This window comes from Vanrija albida (assembly GCF_041260175.1).
Source record: "Vanrija albida strain AlHP1 chromosome Unknown contig_4, whole genome shotgun sequence".
Classification (NCBI taxonomy): Eukaryota; Fungi; Basidiomycota; class Tremellomycetes; order Trichosporonales; family Trichosporonaceae; genus Vanrija; species Vanrija albida.
The window spans coordinates 809,702-822,518 of record NW_027191423.1 but is presented as its reverse complement, the minus strand read 5'-3'; the positions used below and the strand labels follow the sequence as shown (position 1 = coordinate 822,518).

The following is a 12,817-nucleotide window of genomic DNA, read 5'->3' as shown; positions in this document are numbered from 1 at the left end:
GCGCTGTGTTTCACCGAGGGTCGAGATGGTGGACTGTGCCGGAGGTCGGAAGATAGAGCATATCGATTCGTGTAGCTTTTGATCGACTTCATCAGGCTTGTGCAGCTGGAGCACTACATATTCCCCCGAACCCCTGGTACTCGGGACCATCGAGGATGACGACATCACGCCTGTTGTGAACCGTAGTCCTCCAGGGGACGCTGTACGAGCTATTGCCTTCCAGAGTTACTATGTCAGCGGCCTAGCGCATCCAATCTCCCAGGCGAACCTGGTATGACTTGGGAGGTGGGGCGCCTGGCCCCAATTTGAGCTCCTCGAGGGGAGCCACCTCCGCATGAAGATCATTCGCATTCACCCGTCCAGTCCCTGGGCGTCCTCCCCCCCTCACCGGCCCTACCTGGGCCGTTCACACCTCAGCATCTGCCGCGATGCACTCGCGGCATCGCCAAGCGGCCGGCTCACCGCCGCCGCCATTACGGGTTACGCCACCCGCACCTTCCCAGGTTTGTCTGTAGAGTCCACTTACCGCTGACCTTCAAGACTGGCGCGAGAAGAAGCAGCGTATCGTTGCGGACCACACCCGCGGACTCCGTCAGGCAGGCAAGGAGCCGAACGGCGCGATGTACTTTGAGCTCGATGACTAGGTCAGTGTGTCGGGATGAGCGTCGTCGAGTGTTGGGCTGATAACCACAGTTCATCGTCCAACGAGTAACGTGTGTATTGCCGATGGGATGGGATGGGAGATAAGGATGGGAGCTGGGAGATGACTATAGTCGGTTGCAGGGGCCCAACTCGGACACGCCATGTATTTCCAGCTGGACGAACAGGTCGGGGGGGCATTGGGGCGGACGCCTCTCGGAGCAGTTGGACTGATAAGGTTGCAGTTCATTGTCCAGCTCGTACGCATCGAAGCGCAGTGCTTGGAGCTCGCGCACCCGCCTTCAGCTCTTGTGGACTGGGGCGCGAGTGGATTGTGGCACGGAAGCATTTTGATAGCATGACTGACTTCGTGGCATCGGTGGAGGTGGTCTGTGCACACGCGTCTTGCCTCATGGCCGAGGGAAGGCAGGTGGCGAGTCGCCTCAACCGCTGCACCCCCCGGCGCTGCCTCGTGCCTGCCTGTCTTGTGCCTCCCAGCGGCGTTCCCCCGAGTACTTAAGTTCTCAGTTTGTTTCTCTCGTCTCTCTTCATCTCTTCTCTCCAGCCTGTTCCCCTCCCCTTTCTGTCGCCGTCACTTCACCCTCTGGTACTGTGATAGCTCACACACACCTACAAACACACTCAGCACCAGATCCATCATCGTCACTGCCTTCTCTTTGCCCACCCAGTCTACTACCTTCCTCCTCACCGTGCCCCTTTGTCTCCCCTTCCTCGTCGCCCTTGCCCCTCGCTCATCCTCCCTCCTCGTCGCCTCTCTCAGCCACCCCCAGGCTTCTCTCCACACTACGGCCACGCCACCCATTGAACCAGGGTCGCCCCGAGCCCAAGACGTGAGTGTCTTCCTTGCCCCCCCCCCCCCCATCATTCAACTTGTGCGCGTGTCTTCCTCGCCTCCCCTGCCTTCCCGGAACCTGGCCACTCTCCCGTCGTCATCCACCTCCAAGCGCTGACACCATCTAGGTAGTGCACTCTCCCCCTGCCTGTATCGATTCCTCCCTTTCAATTCGTACGTAAGTCATAGTCGCTTGTCACCATCCAAGCTTGGTCGCCTTCGAAGGGCTTGCAAGGAGTGGGGCTTCTTGAAGGCTGTTTCTGGCGAGAAGGGTCAAACCCAAGTTCAAAGGGCCCGGGGAAGGGGGTGGCGACCAAGGGCGCGGACGCGGGTCGTGTACGCCGTGTCGGATGTCGCGAGGTCGTCGTGGAGGGTTGATGCAGCTTCAGAGGCTAACTTTACATGCGGCAGTCAATGAACCCCAACGACCCGCCTGCTGTGGCCCGCCCAATCAACAACACGATGGAGGCTGCTCGTCAAGCCACCCGTGTCGCCATCAGGGTGTGGAACGCGCGCGCCGCCTTCTTCCGTGCCGAGGCCGCTGTCGAGAACCCCGGCCTGGCCAACCATCCTCCTCCCGCCGCCGCCAACGCTCCCCAGGGCGCAAACGCCGCCCCTGCCAACCCCCCGCAAGGTGCCAACCTGGTTGGCAACGACCTTTTCACCAAACTGGAGTGGGAGCTCCTTGACACCGTGATCCAGCTCGCCACCGGCGAGATTACATCCGAGGCGCTCGCCGAGGAGCGTGCCGCCCAGCTCCAGCTCGACGTCTCCCGGATGCTGTTCAGGGCGCTCGCCGAGGGGCGTGCCCCCCCGCTGGCTGCCAACAACCAGCAGGGCCTGGAACCCGCCGTCCAGGATGAGCAGCCGGTCGACCCCGAGTACTACATCGCCAACGACCACCGCGTGCACCGCGGCGGTCACGACCGTTTCTACCGCCCCGTCAACGACGACCCGTACCGCCACCGCCGCAATGCCATTCACGCTTTCCACGGCGTCGATGACCGCGCGGACCATCGCGCCGGCAACTGGCAGGGACTGCAGCCGGCCGACCGCGAGTACAACCCTGCCAACGACCGTCGTGCCTACAACGGGCAGGCCCAGCATATGGCTGCCCGCCGTGCCGGGTACTACCCGTACCGCCGCGTCGACAACCCGCACCGCCGTAATGCCACCCCCGCGCACCGCCGCGTCGTCGACCGCGATGACGACCACGGCGACTACATCGAGGGCGACCACGCGCAGCACCGCCGTCCCTTCAACCGCTGAGCCTGGTGCGTAAGACGGCTGCCGAGGGGTCAAACCAGTCAGTAGTCCGCCCCGCTGGCGTAAGTAGGGTGAGTTGCAGTGATGGCTGCTGCCAACCCGTGCCAGACGCATGCTTATACCTCCCTCAGCCGCACACATCCCGATCATCGCTCCTCAACTCACCCCCCCAAGTTGTATATATCAGAGTTGACGATGCAAGTAATGTCGCTACAGTTGTTGGGGATGGCGAGCGAGCACTGACTGGCAATGTTGCGGCTGTGATGAGTGTGTGGGCTGTAAGTCGCCGCCTTTGTCTTGAGTGACCTCCACAAGCACCAGGAACGCCACTGGGCACAGGGCCACTGGGCCTGCTCAGACACGTGGCAGATTTGGTCCCGCCCCACCCTTTAATCCCACCCCCTGGCTAAGCGGCGTTATGCCATCTTGCCGCGAGAAAATGTGGCACTTGACGGGACCAAAATCTTGCTGGCGGGCGGTTTGGTGGTCGGTGGGTCGGGGTGGGCTGGGTGCGGGTCTGGGTGTCGCCTGCTGGTGCTGGCTGCCGGCCGCTGCTCCCCACTCACTTGTGTTCTCGACCTCCTCCTCGACGACCTTTCATCCAGCAAACAAAGTGGGTATCGAGCTACTACATCGACCATCGCCGCCGACGACTCTGTGCTGACCGCGCCTCCTCTCTCCCCGCCGCCGCTCGCTACTCGTTCACTCTATCCAGATGGGAAGGTGAGTTTGGCGTCAAAGTCGGCCTGGCAGCAAGTGCTGACCCCCCAGCGCCCCCAGGAAGCAGTCCAAGACCTACAAGGTCCCCAAGCGCCCCTACGAGGCCGCCCGTCTCGACGCCGAGCTCAAGGTGAGCAGAGTTGGGCGTGCTGGGAGCTGGGCAAGTGTGCTGGAGCAAGTTTCGACATTGGGGACATTGGGCCGAGGTTGGGTCACGCGGGCAGGAGGGGATGGCGAGGAGGGCAGTGGACGCGCGCGGCGAGGAGCAACGCGGCCGCGACGAAGCGAGCAGCGCTGCGGCGTCGCTGTCCCTCCCCACCGCCCCCAACCCCGCCGTCAACTTTTCCACAACTCGAAACTTGCCCCAGCCAGCTCCCAGCACAGCGAAATTTCAACCAACAACCCAACTAACCCCCACAGCTCGCCGGCGAGTACGGTCTCCGCAACAAGCGCGAGATCTGGCGCATTCAGCTCACCCTCTCCAAGATCCGTCGTGCTGCTCGTGAGCTCCTCAAGCTCGACGACAAGGACCCCAAGCGTCTCTTCGAGGGCAACGCTCTTATCCGCCGTCTTGTTCGCATCGGTGTGCTCGACGACTCGCGCATGCGTCTCGACTACGTGCTCGCCCTCAAGACCGAGGACTTCCTTGAGCGTCGTCTCCAGACCCAGGTCTTCAAGCTCGGCCTCGCCAAGTCGGTCCACCACGCTCGCGTCCTCATCCGCCAGCGCCACATCCGCGTCGGCAAGCAGGTCGTCAACGTCCCCTCGTTCGTTGTCCGCCTCGACTCGCAGAAGCACATCGACTACTCGCTCAAGTCGCCCTACGGCGGTGGCCGCGCTGGCCGCGTCAAGAGGAAGCGCGCCAAGGCCTCGGAGGGTGCCGGCGACGCCGAGGAGGAGGACGAGGAGTAAACGTCTGGTTCAGCCCAAAAGCCCCAGCGTTGTCTCTCTCGGTTTCCTTTGTACATTGCGGTGGTAGTCATGCATCCTGCTGCCAGAGCGACACGAGACTACCGACCCTCAGACATGATGCATCAGGTGCATTGAGCGTGGGGAGGGGGAGGGACAGTGGTACAGGTGATACAACGGTGACTACTAAAACTCTGCCCGGTCTACAATCTCGAGGCCGCGGTTGACGACACGGCTCAGCCGCGCTGCAAAGCCCCGACTGCCTTTGGTTGCGAGGTCGCGCTCAAGGCGGTTGGCCACAGAGCCGAAGCGGGACGCCTGCCGGCCAAGGACATGGCGTATGGCAGTCTTTGCAAGGCTGGGGATCAACGTCTGTCACCACAGCCACTCACAATCCAAATGCCGCACGGCCAATGTTAAAGTGCTCGTGCTCGTCGCCACGCGCATGATGACGCACGCGCGCACGCCCGGCGCTGTACGTGTAGTCGACCGACATGAGGATCCAGCCTGCGGGTCAGTGGCACTGTCAAGTATCCGACCCACCATACACCACATCTGCTCGGCTCTCGTTGATCGTCGACCCCAAGCCAAAGTAGTGCGGAATCTTCATGGCCGTTAGGCCAAAGTTGACAAACACGTTGAGGTAGACCGTGTCGAGGTCGTTGTGGTGGGTGTCCAGCTGAGTAGGTGTCAGGGTGGTGTGTATTGAAGCACCTACGAAAGCCACATGGTTGCGGTTCTCGAGCTGCCTGCTGAGCCACCCGACAAAGCCCGCGCCACGGTTGCGACTCGACCTGAGGGCGAACGACTGGCATGTGGCTTCATGGCTGTCAGTATGGCGCGACCACACGGCGCACTCACGGCCTGCCAACAGGCGATCATGGTCGATGCTGATGTCCAGCGTGCTGGCGTCGATAAGGAACCCGCAGTAGGGAAAGTCTGGTTGTTAGCTTCGCGCGACAACTGCACTCACAGCAAGAACCATTCCTGTGCACTGGGGCGACGGGCGCGGCCAGGCCGCCTGGTGCTAGCTCGAAAGACAGCAGAGTCTTGTTGGGCGAGACGAACGCCCCGTAGTCGGGGAAGCCATGGTGCATGGTCTCGACAAAGCGGCGGGCCACGGCATAGTCGTCTGTCACGAGGAGGAAGTCGTCAATGTATCGCAACAGACGCTGATAATATCAGCTGATGAACGCCGAGCTTGGCTCACCGTCCCGGGCCTCCTCGTCCACGACAGATACTCCGCCTCCATGGACGCGTAGAAGAAGGAGCACAACAGGCTGCTGATTGTCGACCCCTGCGGAATGCCAGTCTTCTGGCGGAACAGCTTGTTGTTCACCTTCCACACATTGCTCTGAATGTGCGTTCGCAGGAGCTGCACGCAGTGGTCTCGAGTGACCTCTTTCCGCCGAACCTGGCGTCAGCACGTAGCCTCACCGCTGCCACCCACCATATCCACGAGGACGGCATTGCGGAACGGCTTCGCTATGGCTTGAGCGTACTCGCCAAAGTTCGAGACGTCGCCCTCGTTCACGTCGGCACGGGTCTTGAACAGCCGCCTGGCAGTTCCTTGAGAGGCCTTGCTGGCTGGCGGGAGCAGCATGCAGTACATCATTAAGCAGTAGTCGTAGTCCTGGGGCGGTGAGCTGCCGTCGCTGCCTCTCACTTACCTCGTCCAGCAGCCTCTCCACGATCTGCAGCATCTTCTCCTGCTTGATCGTGTCGAACGCCGCCTTGATGTCCATCTTGGCAAAGTAGAGCCTGGGCAGGCTGCCATGGCGCGCAACAAGCTCAGTCTTGAGCCCATTGACGGGAGCGAAGATCTCGTTGGTGCCGAAAAGAGACGCTCCTAGTAAGGCGCGCTTCCGATCCTGCCAGATGTCAGCTTCTTTTCGTAGGGTTGCTAGCTGGGGACCTGGGCGAGGACAAGCCTCACCTTCTCGAATGTGAGAACCTGGTGGACGGTTCGAAGAATGTCGTTCGCCGAGGTAACTGCCGCCTGGTTGCTGGTCACCCCAAGGGCATTCTGGACGCGCTGGTGGTCAGCAGGCTCCGAGGCAGAGAGCTCACGATTCGCCTGCCGAGGTTGACGATGGGTCGGAACCCAGTTGGCTTGGGGATGAGGCGCACGACAGAGACGCCGAGCTGCCCGCGGGTAGCCGCTTCTGCTTCTCCCTGGTCCAGCTCCTCGAGCAGGTTGTTCTCGAGCACCCTCAGGTGAGGCTCTGTCGCCTGCGCCCACTCGGCGTGCGGGTAGTACACCGTCTCGTACCGGGTATCGGCGGTCTCGGTGACATAAAAGGAAGACTGTGGGTTGTCAGCCATGACCCCGAGGTAGGCCTTACGCGAAGCAGGGGGATGATGTACGAGTCGAAGAGCCAGGTGAGAAACTCCTGGGCGAGCTGACGGCGCTTGATGGCCTCTTGGGGTGGTACCCGCCGGTCCTCCCCCGCGGCAAGCCAGGTCATATCGTTGATACGAAGGCCCTGCAGGAGCGTGTGGACCGAGATCGGCTCGTACATCTTTGCGCGTATGAGCGCGTGGGCGTCTGGGTGGTCAGTGGGCCGCGGGTGTGACCCCTCCTGGGCTCACTACGACTGATGACATTGCGGTTGTGCTCTCCTCCTGTGATGTAGCCTGATAGCAGTTTGTGGAGAACACTGGAGAGGAACCGGCAGACCTGGGGGTGAGCTCGGTTCATAGGGCGCTCCTTACCTGGTTGTGCGAGAGCGGTTCGAGTGGGGGAGCAGGCTTTGGTGTCGGGGGAGCGGGAGAGACAGGTTGGCGCTCAGCTGTAAGGTCGCGTGGCCGCTTCACTGCTCCGGCTCCTCCCCTGGCCGGCCTTGGTGGGAGAGCGGGGTACTGCTGCTAGGAAGAGGTCAGGTAGGTCGACAAGCTGCTGCGTACCAGATCAACGTCTTTCTGTCTAGGTCAGCTTCCGAAGGTTTGTCGACCTACCTGCCGGTCGACACACATGCGGAGGAGGGCGCGGTAGTTGATCTTCTTCTGCGCAACGAGCAGCTCGCGCATCACGCCCAGCATCTTGCCCGTACGCTTGCCCTTTAGCGCCGACTCGTCGGAAGGTGTAGATGGGAACACGACGCGGAGGAGCTCGAGGCATGCCTGATCTGTAGGGAGCCCGGACGGGTCGTTGTAGCACCTGTTCAAGGGGTCTGGCGGGTCAGTACATGCTGGAACTGTGACCCACGATTCCGGGGGAGGCCATAGACGATGGTCCTAGACGCTGTTCGAGACGGCCGGCCGTAGAACATGATCTGGCGCGCCAGCGTCAAGTTGGCCGCCTTGGTCGACGGGATGTTAACAATACGAGCCCCATCCTCGCCCTTGCGCCGCTTGCTGCGCTCCCTCCCCTTGTCCACTGCCTTTCGCTTCTGCTCGGGCTTCACCTCGCGCCTGGCCTTGACCTGGTCGTAGAGCTTGTAGATCGGGGGGCCCGACAGCTGCATGTAGCAGTTGTTCCCCAGCTGCGCGAACAGCGCGGTCGTGAGGAACAGGTACCTGAACCTGGCGTCACCGAGCCTGGCGTCAGCTCTGTGGTACAAGTGGAAGAGCTCACCTCGACCGCAGGATCTTCCACGGGGTGGAGCGCAGCACGCTGCTAGGCTGGCTCGCTAACCCCGCATCGACACCAGGACGCGACATGTTGATCTTGCGGTCCGCGGTCTGGCGTCAGCGCGTACGGGGAAGACAAGTACCTTTGGACCGAGGAGCACGTCGCGCCGCTCGCCGCCGCCCTTGCCCAGCTCGCCGATGAGACGGTCGAGCGCCTCCTGCTGCGTGCCCTCCGCCGGCCCTCTGGGAGGCCAGTCGCCGTGGCCGTGCACAAGCGGCGCGCAGACCGTGCTCCTCAGCAGGGCGTGATACTCTGCCGGGTCGGAGTGGTAGACGAGCTCGTCGCCGACCGGCGCGGCGAGGTGCCCGCCGAGAGTGACGAGCCGCTCATAGTATGCGGACAGGGTCTTGTGCCGCAGTGTCTTTGGGCCTGGGTCGCCACGACGCGTGTCCATGATGGACCAGGCCGGGCATGAGATAAGGGAGAATGGAGGAATGCGAGATGGAGCAGTGACGAAATGACCGCCGGTGCGAGTCGCGTCAACCGTTTCAGCCTTGTTTGGTTCCTCACGTGATTTCGCAACGTGCAACACTGGACGCGACAAAGCCATGCACAACTACACTATACGGTCCTCTGCGATTCTATGCTTAGCCCCCGTACGCCCCCTCGCACCCGCCCGCGGCGTCACGGACGCTCGTCCTCCCACCGGTAGCCCATCGTGTCGGGGAAGAGGCGCTGTGGCAGTGAGCCCGAGCCTAGCCGTCCGCCACATACGTCTCTGACCGCGCGCACGCTCTCGAGCAGCTCCCAGACGGGGTAGCGCTGGCGGGTGGCCTGGTCGACGATGCGGTGGTGGAACGCGTACAGCATGTCGGTGATGAGCGAGGCGAGGCGCTGGTCGACCTCGTCGGAGGTCACGGTTCTGGTGTGAGCAAGCCCGCACGCCACGACTCACCGGTCGTACCAGAAGCACCACTCCTGCGCTGTCAGCCCACCTTTTGTAGCACACTTGCATAGGCAATGCGCGGGAAAAACTCCTTGAACCAAAAGTGCTGGTTGGACGGGGTGTGCGATGGTCTGAGCCTGCTCCGTCAGCGGCGGCTGTCTCCAATGTTGCGTGCCGCACATGCTCTCGGCGATCTTGATGTCCTGGGTCGTCAGCTGCCCTTGGCGACGACGCGGCGACGCACGTCGAGGATGAGGTTGTCGACCTGGTACCGCTCGAGTTCTCTGGGCGTGAGTGCGGTCCGAGCCGCGCGCGACCCACTCCAGACGCCACGACTCGTGCTCGGGCGTCATGTACTCTGGGCGGTGAGCGCGGCAGGGGAAGGCACCCACGCGTGGTGGTGAAGGGCTCAAAGGCCGGCTTGTACGCGATCTGGGTGGGGAGCCGTGCGCGGCCGGCCGCGGGGTTGGGCTGGAGCGGGGGGAGCATGGCGGGTGATGGGGAAGAGCGAGCGGGGTCGGCGCGGGCAGGTTTTGTAGCGGGTCGCAGCTCGGTGCCCGCGATCCGCAGACACTGTGATCTGACAAGATCCGGAGCGCGGTGGGCGGGTGATAAGAGCACGGGGTGTTCTCGCTGATACAGTGGGCGGGGAGCTCGGCGTGGGAGGTTCTACAGCGCCCATTGTTTCGCCATCACCACGATTGTTGGAAGGAATGCCGGTGCCGCGGCGAGCAGCACGCTCGCGGGGACACCCTCGCAACCACTGCACGCCTCGGCGCGGGGTCTGGCCCCGGCACCACCGCGCCCTCCGCAGCCGCGACTGCCGCCGTGTGGGAACAGGCAGAGGCGTGCTCGCGCCCGGCGACACCCACGCCAGCTATTTACCGATCAATGCGGGGCGGATCAGTGTGGGTGGAGCGTGAGATTGGGTCCGCCGGGCGACGGGCGGGGGCTGCTCGAGGAAGCGGCGATGCATGTGGGTGGGTGTGTTGGCAGGTGACATGGTCGAGGAAGGTCGAGAAGGCGTGCGCGGGGCACGTCTGGTGGGTGTCGACTGCCAGGCTGGCGACGGAGTCTTGCCGGTGGAGGAGGGCACTTTGATCCGTCTCTTGCGATCAGCACTGACACTTGTCCAGATCGTTGACACTGTGGCCAACGCTGGCGAGCGGGTAAGTCGACACGCTGGCAGAGGGCATCCTGGATCGAGCTGACATCTGGGACAGAAGGGAATGCCTCTGGCTGGGGCGTGGCAGTGGGAACGAAGCGCGCGAAGCGCGTTGCAGCCACATGAGCACGACCGGGCGCGCCGGCGCGTCGCGATCAGCACAGCGGGCACTTGGGTGTATGCAGCGGTGCAGCGGTGCCACGGTCGACGCGACGGCGCCACACGGCGTCGAGGACGCGTTGCCCGCCCGGCCTGGCCCCCGCAGCGGCGCGCTGCATCTCGCAGCGCGCGCCAGAGTGCCGCCGCTCGCAGCGCCGCGCCGCTTCCCACACCCGCGTCCATTCCTTCGCCGGCGGTGCCTGCAGCGTCGAGGCCGCGAGCTCGCTGTCCACTCGCGGCCACTCGCTCGTGATGCACGTGCCGCGACGCTGCGGACGGCGCCGAAGTTGGACTGGCCGCGGCCGCGCCACAGGGCAGGCGAGGTACGGCGAGGGTGGTGGGTGGATATGGGGCCCTTCGCGACGGGTGCGTGGGTGCGCGTGCGGCGGCGGCTTTGTACTTTGCAGCGTGCACCCCTCGCGTGGTTGTTCGCGCGGCCGAGATGGACGTCGAGGCAACCCAACCCGCGCGACATGTCGCCGCTGTCGGTGCAAAGAGTACGAGGCACACATTGACGAGGGCAGCCTATCCCAGATTCAAATCAGTCGCCCCGGTTGTGGGCTCAGGGCGACGCAGGGAATCCCGACGCGCTAGTGGTTGCCGTCACGCTCGCCGCCCAAGACTCGCGCCAGCCTGAAACGCGTCGTCGGCGGTTGGTGCAGGGCGCGGCGGGGGCCCTTGCGAGTCGGACTGGCCGGGACGCGACGGGCCAACCAGCAAGCCAGCAACGACGAGGTGGCGCTCGTGGCCGTCGACCCCCGAGTTGGACTCACCCTACAGGGCTCTGCTTTGCATCGTCTCGCAGCAATTGCCAGTCTGGGCTCGCGCCACCGTCTCGGGCAACGAGCTGGGTGTGTCGGCGGTCCACACGGTACGCGGGACGACTTTTGCATCGACGGCCTAGTGCTGGTCGTAACACTTGTCCACCAACACCCACACCAAGGCAGCGCCTGGCCCTTCTCGACCTCCTTTCTCGTCTCTCTCTCTCTTACCCCTGTACTCTACTCCACCTCCTCGACGCAAGCTCTGTGAGCAGCGACCGACAGACACTCGTTATCGATACACGACAACACCCCACGCTCTCTACCACCCCCGACCCGGACCCCGACCCCGACCTCGCCCTCGACCTCGACCTCCTCTTGCTTTCTCTCCCCCCCACCATGCCCCGCCTCCTCGTCCTCGCGACCGTCCTCCTGGCCCTGGCGGCCCCCATCTCCGCGGCCCCCAGCCGCAGCCGCAAGCGCTGTGCCCGCAAGTCCAAGGCGGTGGCGCTGCCCTCAGCCGCGGCCGCGACGTCGAGCGCGCCCGCCGTGCCGATCAGCAGCGGCTCGGCCGTCGCCTCGTCTGCGGCTGCGCCCTCGGCACCGTCGGCCGTGTCGCACGTCGCGCACACCAACACGTCGCTCGTCGTCGACCCGCCCGCGGAGAACAACCACTCGGCGGCGCCGGTTCTCGTCGTCCAGCCGGCGGGCAATTCGAGCTCGGCGGCCAACTCGACGACCGCGGCGGCCACCCCGTCCAACTCGACGACCGTGCTCCTGCCGTCGGCGAACGTGACGACGTCGGTGGAGCACACCTCGGCCCCCTCCAACTCGACCACCGCGGCGCCGACGTCCTCCAACTGGACGACAGTCGAGCCGACCTCCACTGCCAACGCTTCGACCGCAGCCCTGACCACCGCGGCCCCGACCGACCTGCCGTCGTCCTCGGCCAACGCTAGCGTCTCGGCCACGAGCGACGCCGCCAACTCGACGTCTGACGCGGCGTCCTCGACCTCGGACATTGCCTCATCGACCTTGGACGCTGCCCTCGCTGCTTCCGACGCCCCATCGTCTTCTACTTCCGACACGCCGTCTTCCACTTCAGACACGCCGACCTCCACCTCGTCGTCCGAGGCCGCGGCGCCCACTGGCGCGCAGACCGGCCCCGCCGACCAGCAGTCCCTCCTCGTCGACCTGCACAACTCGCTCCGTGCAGAGTACTCTGCCCCGCCCCTGACCTGGAACGAGACGCTCGCGGCGCAGGCGGCCGACTGGGCTCCCCACTGCACGCTGCAGCACTCTGGCGGCGCGGCGGGCGAGAACCTGGCTGCCGGCGCGGGCAACTACTCGCTCTCTGCGCTGTTCGACATGTGGAGCGTCGAGCAGGACAACTACGACTGGAGCAACCCCGGCATGGTGGGCAAGGACGGGGGCCGCGTCGGCCACTTTACGCAGGCTGTGTGGAAGGACACTACGTCGATTGGCTGTGCGTGGATCTCGAGCTGTGCGCCGAATACGGTCTTCCAGGGCTACGACTCGACCATCCTTCTGTGAGTGTGGTAGGGGCGGGGGGGGGGGGGGACGTGTGGCGTGGCGGGCGTCCTGCGCGTGACAAGTACTGACACCCAACCCCAGCGTCTGCGAGTACTGGCCGCACGGCAACCTCATTGTGCCCGACAATGTCAACTGGACGCAGCAGTGGTTCCAGGCGAATGTTGGGCCCAAGGCGTAGGCGGGGGTGGGCGCGGGCGTGGACTCGGGCGCGGACTCTTGTTTACCTCTGCCCTAGTACACTAGTATCGTGTTAGACTAGCCCGGTGCTGGT

General features: G+C 64.1%; 6 protein-coding genes across 6 annotated transcripts; 4 read left to right on the top strand and 2 right to left on the bottom strand.

The window, feature by feature from the left end:
* Window positions 1-334: 334 nt before the first annotated feature.
* Q8F55_005040 (uncharacterized protein) lies at window positions 335-644 on the top strand (the record flags this gene model as incomplete). Its single annotated transcript, XM_069353536.1, has 2 exons — window positions 335-503; window positions 541-644. 2 exons carry the CDS (start codon window positions 335-337, stop codon window positions 642-644), a joined length of 273 nt encoding a protein of 90 aa, XP_069208178.1.
* Window positions 645-1,906: 1,262 nt separating this feature from the next.
* Q8F55_005039 (uncharacterized protein) lies at window positions 1,907-2,761 on the top strand (the record flags this gene model as incomplete). Its single annotated transcript, XM_069353535.1, has 1 exon — window positions 1,907-2,761. The coding sequence occupies one exon, from the start codon at window positions 1,907-1,909 to the stop codon at window positions 2,759-2,761; it is 855 nt and encodes a 284-aa protein (XP_069208177.1).
* A 712-nt stretch (window positions 2,762-3,473) lies between these two features.
* Window positions 3,474-4,390, top strand: RPS9B (40S ribosomal protein uS4; the record flags this gene model as incomplete). The annotated part of the gene is made up of 3 exons (XM_069353534.1): window positions 3,474-3,481; window positions 3,530-3,608; window positions 3,899-4,390. 3 exons carry the CDS (start codon window positions 3,474-3,476, stop codon window positions 4,388-4,390), a joined length of 579 nt encoding a protein of 192 aa, XP_069208176.1.
* Window positions 4,391-4,573: 183 nt separating this feature from the next.
* Window positions 4,574-8,415, bottom strand: EST2 (Telomerase reverse transcriptase; the record flags this gene model as incomplete). The annotated part of the gene is made up of 18 exons (XM_069353533.1): window positions 4,574-4,745; window positions 4,780-4,894; window positions 4,931-5,066; window positions 5,106-5,206; window positions 5,249-5,326; window positions 5,361-5,559; window positions 5,598-5,801; window positions 5,838-6,020; window positions 6,058-6,258; window positions 6,324-6,422; window positions 6,458-6,694; window positions 6,733-6,935; window positions 6,980-7,067; window positions 7,295-7,309; window positions 7,346-7,560; window positions 7,596-7,927; window positions 7,965-8,071; window positions 8,104-8,415. 18 exons carry the CDS (start codon window positions 8,413-8,415, stop codon window positions 4,574-4,576), a joined length of 2,997 nt encoding a protein of 998 aa, XP_069208175.1.
* A 230-nt stretch (window positions 8,416-8,645) lies between these two features.
* Window positions 8,646-9,396, bottom strand: Q8F55_005036 (uncharacterized protein; the record flags this gene model as incomplete). Its single annotated transcript, XM_069353532.1, has 6 exons — window positions 8,646-8,696; window positions 8,736-8,883; window positions 8,917-8,939; window positions 9,152-9,191; window positions 9,229-9,265; window positions 9,300-9,396. 6 exons carry the CDS (start codon window positions 9,394-9,396, stop codon window positions 8,646-8,648), a joined length of 396 nt encoding a protein of 131 aa, XP_069208174.1.
* Window positions 9,397-11,391: 1,995 nt separating this feature from the next.
* On the top strand, window positions 11,392-12,724 carry PRY1 (sterol-binding protein; the record flags this gene model as incomplete). Its single annotated transcript, XM_069353531.1, has 2 exons — window positions 11,392-12,542; window positions 12,628-12,724. The coding sequence occupies 2 exons, from the start codon at window positions 11,392-11,394 to the stop codon at window positions 12,722-12,724; spliced, it is 1,248 nt and encodes a 415-aa protein (XP_069208173.1).
* Between the last annotated feature and the right edge of the window lie 93 nt (window positions 12,725-12,817).